Source organism: Larimichthys crocea, chromosome XXIV, assembly GCF_000972845.2.
Source record: "Larimichthys crocea isolate SSNF chromosome XXIV, L_crocea_2.0, whole genome shotgun sequence".
Lineage (NCBI taxonomy): Eukaryota > Metazoa > Chordata > Actinopteri > Sciaenidae > Larimichthys > Larimichthys crocea.
In genome coordinates, this window is record NC_040034.1 from 10,446,988 (window position 1) to 10,466,119 (window position 19,132).

General features: G+C 41.0%; 2 protein-coding genes across 4 annotated transcripts in view; one reads left to right on the top strand and one right to left on the bottom strand.

Annotated features, from left to right (window-relative positions):
• The window catches only part of asap2a (ArfGAP with SH3 domain, ankyrin repeat and PH domain 2a), a 58,063-nt gene extending 44,221 nt beyond the window's left edge, over nucleotides 1-13,842 (top strand). For 2 of the 3 annotated variants that reach the window (XM_027274900.1, XM_027274902.1), the window contains 14 exons: nucleotides 1,246-1,379; nucleotides 1,808-1,902; nucleotides 3,206-3,395; nucleotides 3,527-3,612; nucleotides 4,336-4,451; nucleotides 5,503-5,570; nucleotides 5,667-5,774; nucleotides 6,849-7,071; nucleotides 7,779-7,931; nucleotides 8,598-8,703; nucleotides 9,083-9,141; nucleotides 9,308-9,387; nucleotides 10,704-10,823; nucleotides 11,906-13,842. In XM_027274900.1, the coding sequence (XP_027130701.1) occupies nucleotides 1,246-1,379; nucleotides 1,808-1,902; nucleotides 3,206-3,395; nucleotides 3,527-3,612; nucleotides 4,336-4,451; nucleotides 5,503-5,570; nucleotides 5,667-5,774; nucleotides 6,849-7,071; nucleotides 7,779-7,931; nucleotides 8,598-8,703; nucleotides 9,083-9,141; nucleotides 9,308-9,387; nucleotides 10,704-10,823; nucleotides 11,906-11,980 (1,613 nt within the window). In that variant the 3' untranslated portion in view covers nucleotides 11,981-13,842. The remainder of the gene's footprint in view (nucleotides 1-1,245; nucleotides 1,380-1,807; nucleotides 1,903-3,205; nucleotides 3,396-3,526; nucleotides 3,613-4,335; nucleotides 4,452-5,502; nucleotides 5,571-5,666; nucleotides 5,775-6,848; nucleotides 7,072-7,778; nucleotides 7,932-8,597; nucleotides 8,704-9,082; nucleotides 9,142-9,307; nucleotides 9,388-10,703; nucleotides 10,824-11,905) is intronic. The other variant, XM_027274901.1, reaches the window with a different exon arrangement.
• Nucleotides 13,843-14,189: 347 nt separating this feature from the next.
• On the bottom strand, nucleotides 14,190-18,715 carry itgb1bp1 (integrin beta 1 binding protein 1). The gene is made up of 7 exons (XM_010734886.3): nucleotides 18,574-18,715; nucleotides 16,595-16,713; nucleotides 16,422-16,500; nucleotides 16,211-16,341; nucleotides 15,986-16,078; nucleotides 15,611-15,760; nucleotides 14,190-15,511 (listed from the first exon to the last, which is right to left on the bottom strand). Exons 2-7 carry the CDS (start codon nucleotides 16,664-16,666, stop codon nucleotides 15,440-15,442), a joined length of 597 nt encoding a protein of 198 aa, XP_010733188.1. The 5' UTR covers nucleotides 16,667-16,713; nucleotides 18,574-18,715; the 3' UTR covers nucleotides 14,190-15,439.
• Nucleotides 18,716-19,132: the final 417 nt, after the last annotated feature.

A 19,132-nucleotide genomic window follows, 5' to 3' on the forward strand; every position in this document is an offset into this window, starting at 1 on the left:
GACAACCATATTTACTTGTTTATTGTTTTGTTTTTTTTGATTGATGAGTAATGTTGCTGGAAGCTAACTAGATTTAAAAAGCCCTAGAAAATGTGAAACTGGACACTTTATTTGAGAATTGAAAATAACTGGATTTCCAGGCATCTGCTTCCATTTCCCAGGAGAAATACATGCAGGAACCTCTTGATATTTAGCATGTGTGACCATGTTTATGCGTGTGCGCGCCTGAGTATTGTCGATGTATCTCCAAACCTCATTAACACCATCATGTAATTGTTGTAGCTATATTGTGACCTTAACCCATTATCCTTAACCAGTGTCCTTCACATGCCACTGTATGTAATCTGAGGTTTTGCAGAGAGTCAGTACTGATGCACTGTTTGCTGGATTCTGTTCTTCGAGTTAATTAAAATACGTATTTTAGTCATCACCCATCAGCTGGAGCGATAAGCACGTTTCCAAATTAAAAGACTGTTGTGTAAGATGCCACAGCAGCGGTGACGTCATTAATTATTTGTCCTGACACAAGGACCGGGATCAGTCAGGAACGTAAATTAATTATCCAATAACCTGTGGTTAAAGTCTAACTTCATTTAGGGGAAAGAAAATCCCAGAGTGATATATTCAACCCTAGTCTTTGATTCTTAACTTAAAGAAAACGCCGCCAACAATGAAAATGATGAAATTTGAAGCATGTATCAAGAAAAATAAGTGGTTTGCCACCTGAAAAATCAGGTTAAAAATGCGTGGCATGCTTTTGGAAAGTGTTATTAGTGACATTGACGCATCATTATGAGCTAAAGCATGTCAAACCACTGCTACTGCTATGGTGAGTCCTTGGCTCAGAAAACTCTTCCAGACTGGATCCTCTGTCACGACTTTGAAATCAGTTTTTCCTCAAATCCTGTGAAATTTCCTCCTGCAGACATTTGAATACTTTTACATACTGCACATGGAACACACATGCACAGAGTATCTAGGTCAGACTTATCCACAGTCCGGCTCGGTCACTTTCCTCTGACATTGTGTGCTATGAGATAGTGAAAAGCCCCTCAGGCAGCTATTACATTTCCAGAGCTCACACGCTTTTCCACAAGGACACATCAAAGTTAGCTCACGTGCTGCAGAAATTACTTTTGCTTTGGCGTTTTTTGCTCAAGGAGACTGTGTCACTGTCATATTCATTTCTCTCTCTTTTCCCTTGTGTGTCGTTTTACCTTGCTCTAATGACTCTCTCTTTCCCAGACCCGACGTGGCTGTCCACCAACCTGGGCATCCTCACCTGCATTGAATGCTCGGGGATCCACAGGGAGCTGGGGGTGCACTACTCCAGGATCCAGTCCCTCACTCTGGATGTACTCAGCACCTCAGAGCTCTTGGTAAAGTCCATCCTCTTGCTGAATCACTTTACATTCATAAATCGAGAATAGCGTCCTCCCAGGCCTCCTCGTTTCTCTCCTCCAACAGCTCTGGACGTCTCCACGCTCAGAATAGCTGACATTTCTTTTGGCTTTTCTAATCACTGTCTTGGTGCGGAGATTTACCGCCTGTGGGACGGTCAGGATTAAATGCTTCCAGTCGTGATCGCTTGCCTCAGTGTTAAGACGCCAGTCGTGTTCGCCAGACTGGCGTTGGCTGCGTTTACGACGCTCCACACACACACAGTTCATGATCTGTACTGCTTCCTGATGGAGGTGTGAGTTGATCTGGAAAAGAAGATGAATAAACATGTCTTGTTTTTAATGTGTGTGTGTGTGTGTGTGTGTGTCTGTGTTCGTGTGTTTGTATGTGTGTGTGTGCTCCACAGCTGGCCAAGAATGTGGGGAATGCAGGCTTTAATGAAATCATGGAGGCTTGTTTAAGTGCTGAAAATGCGGTGAAACCCAACCCAACCAGTGACATGTAAGTCACCCCTCCAACCTCTCTCTCCTCCGCATCTCTCCCTCTATCTGTCTTCTTACTTGTATCCCATTACAGTCTGCCACAGAAAGAGTGACACCCTCACTGTGACATATTGGCACTTTTTAACCACTAATGTACTGTGGAGGTTAAAAGGTTAAAACACATTGATTATGTATAGTTAGCGTGTTCCTGAAGGCTGATTTACTTAATCACCAATCATCATATTTTTTTTAACATTTAAGACATTTTAAGATTGATCACGTTTTACTTTTAATATTCTCTTAACAAAGTGTTAGAGATGAGCGACAACCTCTGTGGCTGTGAAGTGAAGTCAGTGTGGAAGTGCCAAAAACTGCAGTTCCTCAAACGTCCACTTGAGGCTGGCTACAGAACAAGTCAATCTCCATAAGTCCCCATGTTAAAATGTCAAACTTCAGAGCAGAAATAAACATGTTTACAGCCTGGTACAAAAAAACAGTTTTGGTCTCTCTAGCTCATTTTCCCATTCGTGACAACTGTAATGAGTCTGATTTTTTATATAACTCACGATTTCAAATTATATTAAGGCTTAAAGTTATGCATAATTATCAACATGGACGCTTTGATTGAGAGGTAGGTGCTGTTACAGATGGCTTGTCTGAGCACCCAGGCATACCTCAGGTCCACTGATGATCCAAATCGTTGCCAATTTTTAGATTAGCCGGGAAGCAAAGAAGGCAGGACTGCCAACATGGCGGTGGCCACAGATTTTGATCTTCAAAATGGCTCTTGAGAAACAAGATCACTGATTGGTCAAACCTCCACAGTCAGCCTGAAATGTCATGCACCCAGCTTTTAAATGTGTGTCTGACTGGCAACTTACGCTGCAAAATAGAGACACGAAGAAGCTTAATTCGGTTTGTGTCCGATGGTTTAAGACAGAGACAGAGATAGAGGGAGAAAGCGAGCACTGGTCGAAAGACAGACAGAGAATGAGAGTGAGGGAGCACCAGCATTGATTAAACCGGTTAATCGGTATAATTAAGTTATACTCCCTAACACGCTCCACAACCCTGCAGTGATTTACCTCAGCGCCGGATTATGTCTGAATGTACCCTTAATGTAATGTTATTGTGGTTAAAAAAAGGTTTACAATCTACTTTTTATTACTTATACCTAATTATAAAGCCCCATCAACCTTTGAAATGGTAATCAGTTGGTAACAAAAGTTTAATTAAGTGAGTTATCCTCAGTGTTCATGCACCATCAAACCATAAATGAAATGGCTGTAACTGAGCAGAGACCTCATCGTATCTCCCACCAGGCAGGCGAGGAAAGACTTCATCACCGCCAAGTACACAGAGAAACGTTTCGCGAGGAAGAAGTGCCCCGATCCGACGTCGCGGCTGCACACGTTGTGTGACGCAGTGAAGGCCCGGGACATCTTCTCCCTCATCCAGGTCTACGCCGAGGGAGTTGATCTCATGGAGCCCATACCTCTGGCCAACGGACACGTCAGTACACAACATATCTAACAGAGTTCTTACTCCTGATAATCTGTTGCATCGTTCTTGCTCTTTACCTTTCATATTCCCGGAGGAATATAAAAAAAACATGACGCTAATGTTTTATCCTTTTATTTTAGGAGCAAGGTGAGACAGCGCTTCATCTGGCTGTCAGACTGGTGGATCGAACGTCTCTTCACATCGTCGACTTCCTCACTCAGAACAGGTGAACAAAGCAAGAAGACGACAGAGGACCACAACACCTTTGTATTTCACATCAGTTATCTGTCACTTAAAGAATAACATACACTGGTTTGACGCAGTAAAACACCCAAAATAAAATTTGCAAACATATTTTCCTATTTATGTATTTCCCAGTCATAACATTCCTTTACATATGTGTTGTGTGGCTTATGCCACATGTTTTGTTGTAATAATTGTTTTTATATATCATTAATTTATGGAATTTTCAACAAAACAAAAAATAAATAACAAAGTAAAGAGCGTTGGACATCGGCCCTCGAACATACAGCACACTCTAAAGTGAGCTCTTGACGTTTTACCACTTTGAACAGGAATGAGGAATTTCAAACTGAATTCACGTTTTTATACCCAAATCTGAACTTTTTTTTGTGAGTAGTGTATGTCATTGTAAATAAGATATGGAAGTCCATTAGATGAAATAAATAAATGTGGACAGACAAAGCCATAACCACCAGCAGATGAGTAAATAAAAAACAGAAAAACCAAATAAATAAAAGTTACTAAAAAGAAATAAATAGAAAAAAGAAATTATACGACATTAACACAGGAGGAGTAATATTTGATGTAGTTCATCCCCACTATTTTCATCCCAAACATTGTCACTGATCATGTGTAGATGTTTTTGGAGAGGCCTCCTGTGTTTGGATTTAAAGTTTTCCTCTTTGTGTTTTTTGTCCCTCTGCAGTTTGAATTTGGACAAGCAGACGGTCAAAGGCAGCACAGCGCTGCACTACTGCTGCCTGACCGACAACAGTGAGTGTCTGAAACTGCTGCTGCGGGGGAAAGCCTCCATAGAGATCGGTAAGAAAACACACCGTCAGTTAAGATTTTCTGTAAGAGAAGATACAGTTTTACAATCTGCAGCAGTGGTATGCAAGGGTTTACACTTCCTGTCTCCTAAATTGGTCTGTGTGTGAACATCATGCAGATGGATGAAAGATTTAGAAAGTTAAGCTTTAGTTCAGGTGCTATAGATCATCTTTGGTGAAACCAGGCTGACGATTTAGTACCGATGGAGAAGGAGAAGAGAGTCTCTTGCGGAGAGTGTGAGGTCTCAAAAGTTAATTTTCTCCTGATGTATCGGTCTGAAAACAGCATTTTTGTGTCTGAGTGTTCAGAACATATGTGGCTCGTAAAAAATGAGTCCAATATTTACTCTCGTTCACCTCTCCGATAAGAGTCAACTGACTCAGGACCTGCTGCTGGTCTCTTAAAGGGGAGCGGCAGTGGATGGATTCATAACTTTGGAGATTTTTGTTGATTAATCTTGTTAAAAACTTCAAACAACTACAACCAAAATACTGCTCACTTGTTAATGCATAGGTGATAATAATCCTATAATATATGTACCACTATGCAAAGGGAGACTCTGCATAATTAGTACTTTCTGCATACTAATACTTCTGTACTTTTACTCCAGCTTTTAACAGAACATTTTACATTGTCGTAGTGTTATTTCTTCCTAAGTTTATTTAGTAAATGATCTGCATACTTCTTCTTCCACTGTCTCAGACAAATGTTTTCTCTCACTGGCTCTCATCCTCTCAGTCATGTGGTCCAAGTCTTTCAGGTTTAGTTCCCAGAGGTCTGGGCTTTGCCAGCAGACCATGGCAACTGTTTCTCACAACACTAATCTTTCTACTCGGCTCTGAAATCAACAAAACAGCCAGATAATAGATACAGAGAAGGAGGACAGGGAGAAACCAGAGAGTTGTTTAGTGTGGGAAACAGTCTAATTACACATTTCTCATGTCACAGTGAAAAGGGAGGAAAGAAAATGGGCCGTGTGTTTGTGCTCATGTGGCATGTGGATACAACAGTGATTATATGTTTCTGTTGTTTTCCCCTCCAGCTAATGAGGCCGGGGAGACACCGCTGGATATCGCTCGGAGGCTCAAACACCTACAGTGTGAAGAGCTGGTGAGCTCACTGTGTTCAGTCCTGGATTATGCCTGCAAACTTATTGCTTCCCGAGACCGTGTAAGAGCAGTCCGTCATTTGTGTTTGTGTGTATAGTTGAACCAGGCGCTGGCAGGGAAATTCAACGCCCACGTCCACGTTGAATATGAATGGTGTCTGCAGCATGAAGACTTGGATGAAAGTGATGAAGATCTGGATGAGAAGGTGAGACGTGCTTTTGTTTTTGTTTTTGTGCTTTTACAGAAGAAGAGTGCTAAACAGCTAAGTGAGAAAGCAAGGAGAAATTCAGCTACAGAGGATGAAATAATCAAAGAGCCCTAAAGAGTTTCTGTAAAAAGCTGAATTCATTCATTATTGTTTTTGTACTTTTTTATTTATTGTACTGAAATATAAAGCGGTCCCACCAGCAGTGTGATGATTTCTGCTTTAACACACTGAACTTGTAGTGTATTTATTTTAAAAAACAAACAAACTCCATTTCCTTTGGTGACTCTTTGTTTCATTCCATTAAAATTGCACGTTTTTTGTTGATTCGATTAAAAATAGAATTTTGTATGATGTCAGTTTGTAAGTAAACATTCCCTGAGACGTTGAGGGAAAGAAAATACTTTAAACATTGATGATTTGCAGGTCGGTTTGTTTTGTTTATGTGTTGTTTGGTTTGCCCTCTGAGAGGATTCTGGATCTGGAGTGGATAGATTTATGTGGAAAGATTTCTTTCATGTAATGTTGAAATGTTGCGCACAAAGAAAGACTTAAAAGATGGCGGTAAAGATGATAGAAGTTTAGTTAAGATAAGATTTGTTAGACTTTAATGATCCCACGCTACAAATTAGTTTCTGGTGGTGCACCCACCTATTTGCATGCCCTTATACAGGCATACAGACCGAGCTCTTCAGAGAGTACCTCCTCTCCAACATTACCAACAACGGCTAGACATACTAAATCTACCCCCCTCTATTATTATTGCTGCACTAACATGTCCTTGTCGGACTATACTAAATTGTTTCCCATTTTTGTGTTGTCAGCTAAATGTGACGTATACAATGAGATGTTTTAAAATCTCAAACCTTTAACAGGCTTCTTAATAAATCTTGGTTTAAAACAAAGTAGCATTTTGTTTTGTTACTGATAAAGTAAATTGTGGTTTAAACCTGAGCTCACAGCATTTTTTAGATGAATCTCCTTTTGAATGACGCATCACATCCTCACACGATCTCACAGTCTTACATGCACACCCTACCTTTGATGCACACTGACGCCTTGCTGCCCCTCCAGCCCAGCCCTCATCGTAGAGACGAGCGTCCGGTCAGCTGTTACACCCCGAGCAGCAACTCCCACCACCAGACCGGTCTGGGCTCTGCGAGCCGTGACACCAAGGACAAGCAGCGTGCCTTCATGCCCAACCTGGTAAACAACGAGACCTATGGCACCATCCTCAGCACCAACCAGCCTCAGCCCTCCACCACCTCTGCTCCGCCCCTGCCCCCGAGGAACCTGGGTAAGCTCAGAAGTAGAAGAGTGAAAGGCAGACGCATGTAGCATTTCTCATGATAAAGGTTCAGATCCAACTATACCTGATGACCTCTGTGACCTGAATCTGACCTGTCTGCTTTCCTCAGGGACGTGATATTTATAAAATATGCCCTAGATGAACACCCTCATTTAAATCTACAATATCTAGTCTCTGCTGGCTTTGTATCACTGGTTTCCAAGGCCTTTATGTTAATTACTATGCAGGTCTCAGTGACTTTTTGACCTGTTTCAGCACCACAGATGTGTCTGGGTACTGGAGGGAGAAGTCACGTTGGAGACAGATGGATGGATAGCTTTGCCAGAAAGTTGTTGACCTCTTTACTTGTGAAATGATCCAAAATCTGGCGGGCAGGATTTCTTTTCTTTTTAAAAAAAATCTAAAACCTTTAGTAATGCACATCAGTTTATGCGCTGCTAAAAAAACAAACGTCATTACAGCTTTACAGGACCAGCATGGTCCCTCTTTAATATCTTTAGTGGCCTCCTGGAGATCTGCCAGCAGAGTGCAAGAGAAACAACCAAGCTGTGTTGCCCACCTCCGTCTCACTGCAGCCGCGGCATTCTGCACATTCCCTCTCCACATTAACTGTCGCTTTCAATTACACTCAGCCTCGCTTTCAAAGTGGTTGTTGTCATCTTCTTTCCCTCCGTCTCTCTCTCTCTCTTTCTCAGTCCAGTTATCCGGTCTAGGAGGGATCGGTCAGTCGTCACCGTCAACCAGCTGGAAGCCCGGTTCTTTAGACCTGGTCGGCCGACAGAGGTCGTCCTCAGACCCTCCCAACATGCATCCTCCTATGCCTCCTATGAGACTCATTTCAACGGGAGGTATGAACACAAATTGACACTTTCCTCCTTCTAAAAGTAGACCTACAGTAAATCAAAGGTTAAAGGTCCAGTGTGTAAGATATTTCTTTTGCAGGAATGGAATACAATATTCTTTAGTGTGCTTCCATTAGTGTATAATATTTTCTCTACATGCTTGAAAGGAGAGGGTGAGACATGAGAAGCGTATTCATTAGGTTGCAGTCTGCAACTTCGCTGCTAGGTGGCACTAAATCCTGCATACTGGACCTTTTTAGTTTCATTGTACAGTGACCTGTAAATTGTTGGCTGGTGCTGGTTTTGTTTAAATTAAAAGATGTCTGTACCCAGAGAGAGGAAATAAAACATCAGCTAAATATTGTTCAAACAAATGTGCCCAGTTAAAAACATGGAAAACTATGATCTGCACAAAAAGTACCTGCACATGAGCTGATGTTCTTCTTTGATTCTACAATAACATGATCGACAAAATCTTTGAAAAGGTAACTTTAATTTTCGAATTGAATTTGATTTAAATGTGTAAACATCATTTTGAATAAATGGACGGACTGATGATGTGATATTTTAAACTTGCAATTTCAAAACCAAGAGCCGCAGCAAGTGATTTATCTGTTTGGCATGCACGAAAACATGTCGCTAAAACATGAAACAAAAATGTCTGTGTCCCAGGTCTGGGTCCTGCTCCTGTGGCAAAGATGGAGGCCATGAACATACAGTCCAAGTCAGGTCAGGGACCGGCGGGGTCCAGAGTGGTGCCGCCTAAATCTCCCGCAGGGTAAGAACAATACTTTTCTGCAGGTGTCTGTTTTTGCAGTAAAAAGTCACTGCACGCACACACAGGAACAGAGGTTGTGTATCTTTCTGTTGTGAATTCCTTGTCTTGTAATGTTGTTTCCCAAAACGAATGAGCCTACATGGCTGCTGTTTAGCCGCCTCATTAGCTTCCAGGCTAAGCCCTGTGACAAGCCAGACGAGCGATAACTCTCCTCCACAGACGCTCTTTTGTCTTTTTTTTTTAAATCTCCCACAGGGCTGATGGTGCTGTAATAAATCTGTAACAGAGCTGTTTAAGAGCCGGACAGCTTTCTTGTCTTTTTATTTGATTACTGTGTTGTATAAAACACATTTTTTTACATCCTTTTTTTGTTTCACAGCAATGATAAAAGCTTCAACAGGGGACCTCTAAATCGAACGCAATCCATCGAAAGGCCAGGTGAGTACACAGATAAGAGGAACAAAACATCAATTCTTTTGAATCCGCGTCTGTTCAGTGTACAGTCACGTTCAAGCTGTTCTACTATCTGTCAGATCCTGTTCCTTCTCTGGAAACGTGGAAAGTTTTGTTGTCTTTGTGATATAATTTCCTCTTCCTGTTCCAGCTAAGGAAGTGCCAGGATGCCCCCAGAACTCCATAGGTCAATCTCTGCCTCCAGCCCCCATGCCGAGGAAGGCCTACCCAGTGAGTCTCTCGTTCTTCCTCTCGTTATCATCCAGATATTTATTGTAAAGTGCTTATTCATTCATACTGTTGTACTGATTCACGGGCTGCTGGTTTCCCAAGTCACTGTTTATTCCGTTATTAGTGTTGTGCAATTCCCTGCAGCACACTAAGGTCGACCTATTGTCTCAGTGTTTCCAGTGTCTACTCATGCAGTGAAGTTCCTTCCTGTACTCTTAACAGGCAAAGAGCTTTTTAGCTTTCTTTTAGGGTCTTTAAGGAGGAAGGCTAATGTTCAAATTTACAGCCAACAAATAGTAATAATAGGCATTTATTTTAGTCTGTCAGGCAATGAGGTATCGTATGTTTTCATCTTGTGCCCATGCTGTGCCAATTACATATCACTGGATGAATCAGCGGTTTTAATTTAAATGAAACAAATCAAAATATAACAATTTTTTCAAATTAAAATAAAGTATGAGATGACTTAAAGTGTGACGCCAGGATAAAATGAAAGATTCAAAAATATTAGGAAGAGAAGTGGTTCTGGTTCTGTTCAGTAAATAATCTTATTAGGCATAAATCTGCCTCCTGTGTGAACTGACCGTAGCTGAATAAAGTCTCCCTATGCTGCTATAGTTTTAACATGTCATAACTTAGAGAGCCGATTATTTTCTGAGGTGGTATGCGGTGTAAAAAGTTTGAGAAACACTGATCTGTTGTGAAAATCAGTCAAATTAAAATCCCATTTAACTTTAATGACGTAAATTAAGTTGTACAAATGGTGATGGAGAGATGAACCCTAAAAAAAAGTTTTATTTATATAGCCCTTAATAAAAGTAGACTTAAAGATTCCACTATATTTGGATTAATATAACTGACTATATATATGAATATAACTAAATATATGACTAAATTTACAGGCCATTTACAGACCAAAATGTTTCGGGCATTTCAGGCATTTCAGGCTCTGAAATTTCTCTCAAAGGGATTCAGAATCTCTTACATCATCTGTCTGAAATTTCTCTCAAAGGGATTCAGAATCTCTTACATCATCTGTTCTTAGACCTTTTAATTTAAAAAAGGAAAAGCTTTTATTGGGGTAAAAAAAAGGAGAAATATCAGAAGACACTGAACATCATCATCCCGACTTCATCTCCTGTCAGTGTAACGTGGCCTCAGTTCTCAATGATAATAATCCAACAGTATAACAGAGACCAAAATGAGACAGAATGCTCTGTCATTGCGTCGCTGTATCCACCGCACATGATTCTACCATTTTCTTCCTCTGCTGCACAAACTCAAACCTGTTTGCATGCTTTGTTTTCGTCCCTCAGAAGCAGCGGCCGAAGCGAGTGAAAGCCATCTACAACTGTGTAGCCGACAACCCAGACGAGCTGACCTTCTCTGAGGGTGAGGTGATCGTGGTGGATGGAGAAGAGGACCAGGAGTGGTGGGTCAGTATCTCTCGCACTGCTGTGAGGTGTGCGTGTGTGTGTGTGTGTGTGTGTGTGTGTGTGTGTGTGTGTGTCTGTGTGTCTCTGTGTCTGTGTGTGTGTGTTTGTGTGTTTGTGTGTGTTTGCATTTTGGATTCTTGCATCATGTTATCAGATTTAAGCACAAAGCTCTTCCCAGTCCAGTTCATGTCCCACTCCGGTCCCGTGGATGTCAGCACACTCTGTAACCATGGCGGCTAAAAAGCAAAAAGCCATGACCTCGCTCTGGCCGATATTCCCCCTCCTCCTCTTTCTGCCTGCTGCAGCTTCCTCTGTGGAGCCCCTTGTGTGAACATCAACCAGCTGCAACTTGTTTTCCACCGAGCCACCTCTGCAGAAATGACCGTATTTAGTCACTCTCTCCCCTCTGTCTGTCTCTGACCCGCGAGTCCCCCGGGGGCCTCACCATGCTTCCTCTGTCCCAGCGTTATCACTCTTTGTGCGTCTAAAATATCGAAATGAAAGCACAGTAATGAGGCAGCACGAAGGCGGGATGAAGTCATCTGGAGGGAGTATCACTGCGGTGCTTTAGTTGGAAGTAAAATTGGTAGCTTGAGTCATAAAACTGGCCTGGTTTTTACAGCTAAATGACCAAGTTTCATTTTTAATGAAAACATTTCATGGGAGAAGTAAACTAAATGACAGACGGATGTTTTCTGTTTGTAGAAGCAGAGTTTAGAGCAGTGTGCTGGTTTTAACTCCCATCATTCTGTATTTATTTTAACCTTTAGCCTCGTCTAAACGTGCAGACTCAAGTCTTAGCTTTTTATTTGCAGGTATAAAAGACGTTTAAAGTGACTTAAATGGACATGATAAGTTCTGGCTTCTCTCTCAGCCAAGGTAATATAATGTGGTAATGTCATTTAGCTTCTCATAGTCCACTATGTGCTACATTAGGTGGTGTTTCAGTAGTGATTCATCTGAAAAGCAGCCCTTGTGTTTAGCGGTGTTTTGTGTTGCGTTTGTGCTCTAGGTGATTCTCTACTTGTAGCTGCCGTCCATCATCCTCTGACCTCGCCTCTGTGTCTTCTTCTTCCTCACAGCTAGGCCACATCGAAGGCGATCCGATGAGAAGAGGAGCATTCCCGGTTACGTTTGTACACTTCATCGCTGACTGAACGGTTTCTCCTCTGGGTCTCAGGAAGCGTCATGAGGGGGAGGTGGTGGCAGCATCCCTCCTCCTCCTTCACCCGTCTCTGTCTGCCGGCCAACAAAACCTCCACCATCGTCCCGGTGTTTTGTCGGCATCATCATTGTTAAAGCGTCACTGCTGTATCATCACATCGGCTGCAAATCTGTACGTCATGTCATCGTGGCAACCGTAGCCTGGACCCAGAAAGTCTGCGGTGTGAGGACTCGTGGGACTGTGTGTGTGTGTGTGGGTTTTAATGCTTGCTGTTAATGTTGCTGACAAAGACTCTTTAAAGATTTAAAAATGATTGTAGTGAATGACCTCTCGCAATAAATGCACTTTCCTTGTCTTTATCCTTGTTACAACACGAGACGACGTGACATAATGAAGGTTATATGTACAGTATTCATTTCAACCGTTCTCTGCTCAGCTGCGTTGTACAGACAGTCCTGAAAGTGATAGAAGTGAGAAGACGACAGCAATGTATTTTATCTTACTAACAACTGTAAATGTGAACAGTCGACGTGCTTACATTCCACCTCCGTGCATGAGCGATTTTAAAACGCCTACCTTGCTTTCCAACTCCGTAGTAGGCCTCCTGCGTGGAGGTTTTTCCAATGGTGCTAAATTAACCCTGGAATATGCTAGAAGCTGCGCCCGAGGGAGCGCTTCCCTGTCCCTGATTTTTGAGGACAGACTGCCGTTAAAATAATGTAAAAATAGCCTCCAACTCAACACACCTGTGAGAAAGTGGTTTCACACAAGTGTGTGGAGTGAACGAGCGCAAATGAGTTCCACGTCACCCATCTTCTGTGACTTCTTCTCCACACACACACACACACACACACACACACAGCCTGTACTATTAGTTAGATAACATTCAACAGCATCAGGTTCTTCCTCCTGTATTGTTTTAGGTCAAACGATGAGACTGACTGGAGCTGCAACAGCCAGTAATTACCTTTTTTTATGCCGAGTCTGTCACCTCAGGCTACCTTTGCCTGTCACCTGCCTTATTAGAGGAGTAGGAAAGTGTGTGTGTGCATGTCCTGTCTGAACAGAATAAGCTCAGATTGAAAGAATATTGAAGTAATAAAAAAAAGAGAGAGAGAGCGTGTGGGAATGTGATGAAAAAGAAAGAGGTAGCTTTGTGACTTTTGTTGCTTCCTCTTTCCTTTGAGTGCATTCAGACTCCGACAGGCTCTCCATATTTTTCATTGTATATACAAAGCAGACAAAGAGAAAGGAATCTCCTTTCTACTAGTTTAAACCTCTCACATCCGGGGTCCTATAATGTAGAAAGGTGAGTTTATCTATAGTGTTATGAAAGAAATATAAAACATTCAATGTAATTAACTCCATTTTTGGTTGCAGAGCAACTTTCTTTATGTTCATAATGTTGATATTTAGGCATTTAACCTGAAACCAGAGCCTTCCATGGATTTGTGAATGACCAGAAGAGAAGCATGTGAATCGTAGCTGATCTGCTCTCTTCATCACGTATAATATGAACTCACTGGAAACAGGAAGATTTAATCTATTCGTGTAAATAGATTTTGTTTTGTTGATATTTAAATGTAAAAAAAAAAAAAAGGAGAAAAAAAAGTTAACATGGGCAGAAAATGTCTTTTAACGTGCCGTGGTGACAAAAAGTTGCAGATACAACCTCAGCTGGACCTGTGTGTGTGTTTGTTTGTGTGTAGCGAAAGCACAAATACACTCATACACACCAAAACTGGGACAATAATTCATTCTCATTAACTGTCACTGCATCAACTCTTAACTCTATTGTGCAAGTAAATGGGAAAAATGAAACTGGAATAATAAAAATATGAAATATTAACAAGGCTTTGGTGTGTTTCTTAAGTGTAACGAGGAGTGTATGACCCATTTGTGCAAATAATAACGCCTACTTTGACAAAAGTACTGCAGGCAGCACATCATGTTTCAAGTCCAAACAACAATTTATGCTAATGACCTGAATTTTAAAAACATAACGCAGCTTGACTGATTTTTTTGCCCAAAGCAAAAGTCTGATTATGTATCAAGAGCTCCCTCTAATGGTGAATATTTGTCTGCAGTGTCAAAACATACACAGCAATACAAGACAGAAGGGTAACTCAAGGGTAACAAAGAAAAAGGAGAAATGACACTTTAATAATTATCAAAAACAAAAGCTCTTCACTCTTTTATTGTACCGAATCAAATTCTTTTATTTCCTTATTATCAAACATCTTCAACCGTACCGTGTTGAAAAGGAAAAACGGGATGTTATTATATACACGATGAAGTTAGTACTATGACACGTTCTTCTAACAGCCTATTAGGTTTTATGTGGTTTCAGCAAGTCTAATGGAGGCAGTTCATTTTAAAAACAACAAATCAGAGAACATATCAAGCTTTTGGTACCAATAATAATAATAAAACAAGACACAATAAAAGTCATTAAAAATTAGTACAAGTCACACAAGTTTGTATAATGTACCTTCAAGTGAAAAAGTTATTGTACCAATACTGTTTGTCACAGAAAAACACAACAAAAGGACATTGAAAAAGGTCCAGTGTGTAGGATTTAGTTGCATCAAGTGGTGTAAACACTGCATTGCAATCTCCTCGCATCACCCTCGCCTACCTAGTATAAAAGGAGAAACAACATTTAAAAAGGCCCTGTCTAGAGTCAGTATTTAGTTTGTCTGTTCTGGGCTACTGTAGAAACACGGTGTTTCAACATGGTGGTCACAATGGAAGAGGACCCGCTCCCACTGTGGACATAAAAGTATCATTTTTTAAGTCACAAAAACAAAACGATTGTTAATTTCAGGTGATTATACATGCATGTAAACATAGTTATGAATATAATATTCCATGTTTGCCCTAAATCTTACACACTGGACCTTTAAATTTAAAAATAATCTGAGTGGTTTCCATGTGAAGACAACCGAACCGTGTTCACGTCGTCAAATCTGTGTATCGTGTTGAATTATCGTAAACTGGATAGAGACGGGTTACAACATTATGTACCATTTTGTGCCATAATTTACATTAAATATGATTCATTTACATGACGCATGCTTTAAAAAAAAAATGTAACCATTTCCCTTTTTCTACTTTGTTTGCTCGTGACTTTATCACACAGGATGACGTGAGGTAAAGGAATCAGATTCCAAGGAAAATATTCAGACTAATTCACAGTAATTCTGTCTCATCTGGAGGATGATGGGAGGGTGATAATACATATAATACAACACTGGGCGTGTGTGACGCACCGTTACAACGACCTAATCATGTTTTCCTGCAGTTAATCTCCAAAAAAATAGCAAAGTTTAAGAAAAAAAAGGGAAATGACAGCATTGTTTTTGGTAAAATGCAGTCACGGTGTTGGTCTCCTGATTTACTGTTGCTGGTTTTGCAGTTGTTTCATTACTCTTTTAGACAGTCTCCGGCCTCAGGACTTGTCTGATGTCAAAGCGCAGTCAAAAGAAGCCGACAGTACCTTGCAGATGGACTGAGCTTGCTCCTGTTCAAGACAGATGATTAAACAGCATTTATTGACGGGCTAGATGACCCCAGACAGATGATATACCCACATCCAGTAAACTGTTTCAGTCGTGCTCACCGAGCTGTTGCACTGGTACACCCAGATGCTGCACTCCTCTTGCTTTGAATCGGTGGTTTTCAGAGCCAGGAGGTTCTTCCCTGCACCCAGGCCATCATCGTAACACAGCATACGCACTATCAGGTACAGAGGGTGGCGATGCAGCACATCCTGACCAAAGGTACAATTAAAAACAGGTAATTACTGACTCATTAGAAGTATTTCTTCATGTGTATTATGCGTCTAAGAAAGACCGTTGCACAGCTAGAACCCTAAAATTCAGCTTCATCCGAAATGCTGAATATCTCAGTGTGAAAAATGATGACTCAGCAATGCTGCACGTCCAATCAATGACCGTTCAATCTGAAGCACACAGTATATCACTTCTCCACTCACACACTGGTCCAGTGAAGCCACTTTGATGCCGTACTTTGACACTCCCAGAATCATCTCTTCGTCTCCAGGCACGAAGGGCAGCTTTCCATCTTGCTGTAAAAAGGAGCGGCATATTTACAGCGTCTTCTCTACGATAGCGTAGGTGAATGATGATGATATTGATTACTGTGAGCCTGGAGCGAGCGGGAGAGCAAATCATCTCAATATCTTTCACCAGCATCTCACCTGAGCAGCATCGATATAGTTGATGAGGTCCAGAGTCTCCTGGAGGGTCTTGCTCATGTCAAACTGTAACTTCTCGATGGCGCCCACATACTTCACCCGAAACTCAGCACATGTTTCAGACGTGCTGTTACCTACAGAGGGCGTGTATCGAATAATCAGTTTAGAAAAGAAAAGATGAGTGGAAGAGGAAAGAGGAAAAAGAGAGACTGACCTGAGCTCTTGGTGGAGTCTGTGTCGAGGCTGGCAACGGTGCTGGATCTGGAGAGTCCTCCCAAACTGGAGTCCACAGACTACACGGAGTTAGAAACATGAGAGAGTGTCAGCTTAAATTCAACAAGGAGAAAGTGGCTCTGTCATGACACCCATGTGTGTGTGTTGCTGTACTTTGCTTTTGGTGCTGATCTCACTGCTTTGCGAGCTGCTGCTGCTGTGGCGCTTTTTGACTTTCCGGAACATCGTTCACCATGACGGCCACATCCAGCCCTCCAGCCAGCCTCAGCAACCTGAATCATCACGGACCACAGTGTTAAACACACGATAGGACTGACTCCGCAAGTCTCAACAGAGATGATGAACAACTGAATGTAAATCATGACATAATTTAAGAGTTGTATTACTCAAGATCGGTCTTGGTCTCAAGACCAGTCCCTGTTTTTGCCTTGAAATTGACTGCATCTTTCCTTGGTTTTGGACAATAAGGACTCTGGATTTTATTTATTTATTACAGCAGCAGGTAAATTCTGCAATGCAGCACTCACCTAAAGTCACCCGGAAAATATAGGCCACCTAAGTATACACTGTCTGGTCTTGGCCTCAAAGTCTTAGTCTTGTCTTGGTCTCGATACACTGTGGTCTTGGTCTCGGTTCAGGTGGCCTTGACTACAACAGTGGTGACAGCTATTCACATTATCAGACTGTTAGTCCAGTCAATCAAAGCAATCATGATACATACAGAAAAAATTTAAATAACTCAATATGATGTGAAAAATATTAATGAGTAACACAGAAAAACCAACACAGGTTAGCTCTGTCCTGAAAACATAATAAAACAACAAATTCAAGTATGAATTGACTCAAACTTATATTTCACTTTCAGTTTACAAATTTTATAAGAGTAGGGTTGACTTGATTTTTTGATTTTGGAGAATAAAGCTGCACGTTACAACATGCCAATATAACACTATAATGACACATCTGTGCTGCTTATATTATTGAGTAACTGCTGCTGTTGGGCACCAATTAAATTGGAAAAACCAGTTGATCTGTTACAAGATCGGTCTTGGTCCCGAGACCAGACTCTGTTTTTGTCTTGGAATTGACTGCGTCTTTCCTCGGTTTTGGACAAAGAGGACTCTGGATTTTTTTTTTTTTATTATTATTAGCAGGAGGTAAATTCTGCAATGCAGCACTCACCTAAAGACATCTGGAAAATATAAACCACCTAAGTATACACTGTCTGGTCTGGTCTTGACTAGGTCTCAAACCCTCAAAGTCTTGGTCTTGTCTTGGTCTCGATACACTGTGGTCTTGGTCTCGGTTCAGGTGGCCTTGACTACAACAGTGGTGACAGCCATTCACATTATCAGACTGTACATAAAAAATAAAATAACCAAATAATAATCCAAATATGATGTGAAAAATATCAATGAGTAAACCAACACAGGTTAGTTCTGTCCTTAAAAAATAATAAAACAACAAATTCAAGTATGAATTTCCTCAAACTTATAATAAAACAACAAATTCAAGTATGAATTTCCTCAAACTTATATTTTACTTTCAGTTTACTTTAATTTTTATAACTTTTATGACATTTTTAAAATCTCTTAATGATTTTGGAGAATAAAGCTGCACGTTACAATAATAACATGCCAATATAACACTATAACGACACATCTGGGGTGCTTATATTATCGAGTAACCGCTGCCGTTGGGCACCAGTTAAATCGGGAAACCAGTTGATCTGTTACACCTGCTGCTGCTGTAACACTATCATCTCCCTCCATCATAGAGCGGATTATTACTACAGGTCTTGGAGGGTGTATCCGGACTTAGATGAAGGTTTGAGGGGGAGGCATAAAATATTAACAACACAGCCCCTCTACGATATAAAATATAAAGCAGACACATGAATCAACAGGTTACGTTGGACTCTAGCTGGTTAATGTACATGTAGCCGAAAGCTTTATTTTAAACACACTAAAATATTAGTATAAGCAAGTATGTGTATGAAACTCAACCTACTCCACCTTAAATGTCCCCCACCGCATTCATTTTCACACTTTAAGACTTTAAAGAGAGGTGGGGCGGTGGATAAACACAAATGTATTAAATTTATTTATTTATTTAAAAAAAGAGTTACACACCCGTTCGTACCGTGGCCGTCCTAATGTGCCGTTTATGGTTGATATAGTTGAAAGAAGCTTTTTGTTTATCTACTTTGACTCTTTTAGCGTCGCTTTGAGTTTCACAGCCTACACCCAACACCACTTAAAGGGGACGTAACGACGTACGAAAGGAGTATCTTTATAGTTTAATATCGAGCGCAAACGTGTGTAAATCATATATATTGTTAAGTGTACACAAAGCTTGAGGTTGTGTTTAGATATATTAATAATAACAGTGTGTACCGTGAAGGATTTAATTATTTTATTTTATTTTTTAAAACGACTAACGGCTCTCTCGGAACGTTCCTCAACGCTTTTGTTTCTCGCCGGCGGTATTTTGGCACTTTAGCGGAAGTGTGACGTTCAAGCCGCCCCCTCTTCATTCATTCATCGCAGAATGACTCGATCATTTTTTATCTGTTTTTAAATTTCACACGTCAGATCTGACACGCACATGGCTACAAAACGTAAAGTAGAGGTGGTTGTCCCCGCGGAGGAGAGTGACCAGCTCCTAATTCGCCCATTGTGAGTTCATTTT

Bases quoted from the DNA above. Each gene is read 5' to 3' on its own strand.
- itgb1bp1 (XM_010734886.3), bottom strand. From the start codon at position 16,666: ATGTTCCGGAAAGTCAAAAAGCGCCACAGCAGCAGCAGCTCGCAAAGC. The intron at 16,342-16,421 runs GTCAGTCTCTCT...CGCCCTCTGTAG, and splicing joins AGACTCCACCAAGAGCTCAG to GTAACAGCACGTCTGAAACA. The intron at 15,761-15,985 runs GTGAGTGGAGAA...ACCTTTGGTCAG, and splicing joins TGGCTTCACTGGACCAGTGT to GATGTGCTGCATCGCCACCC.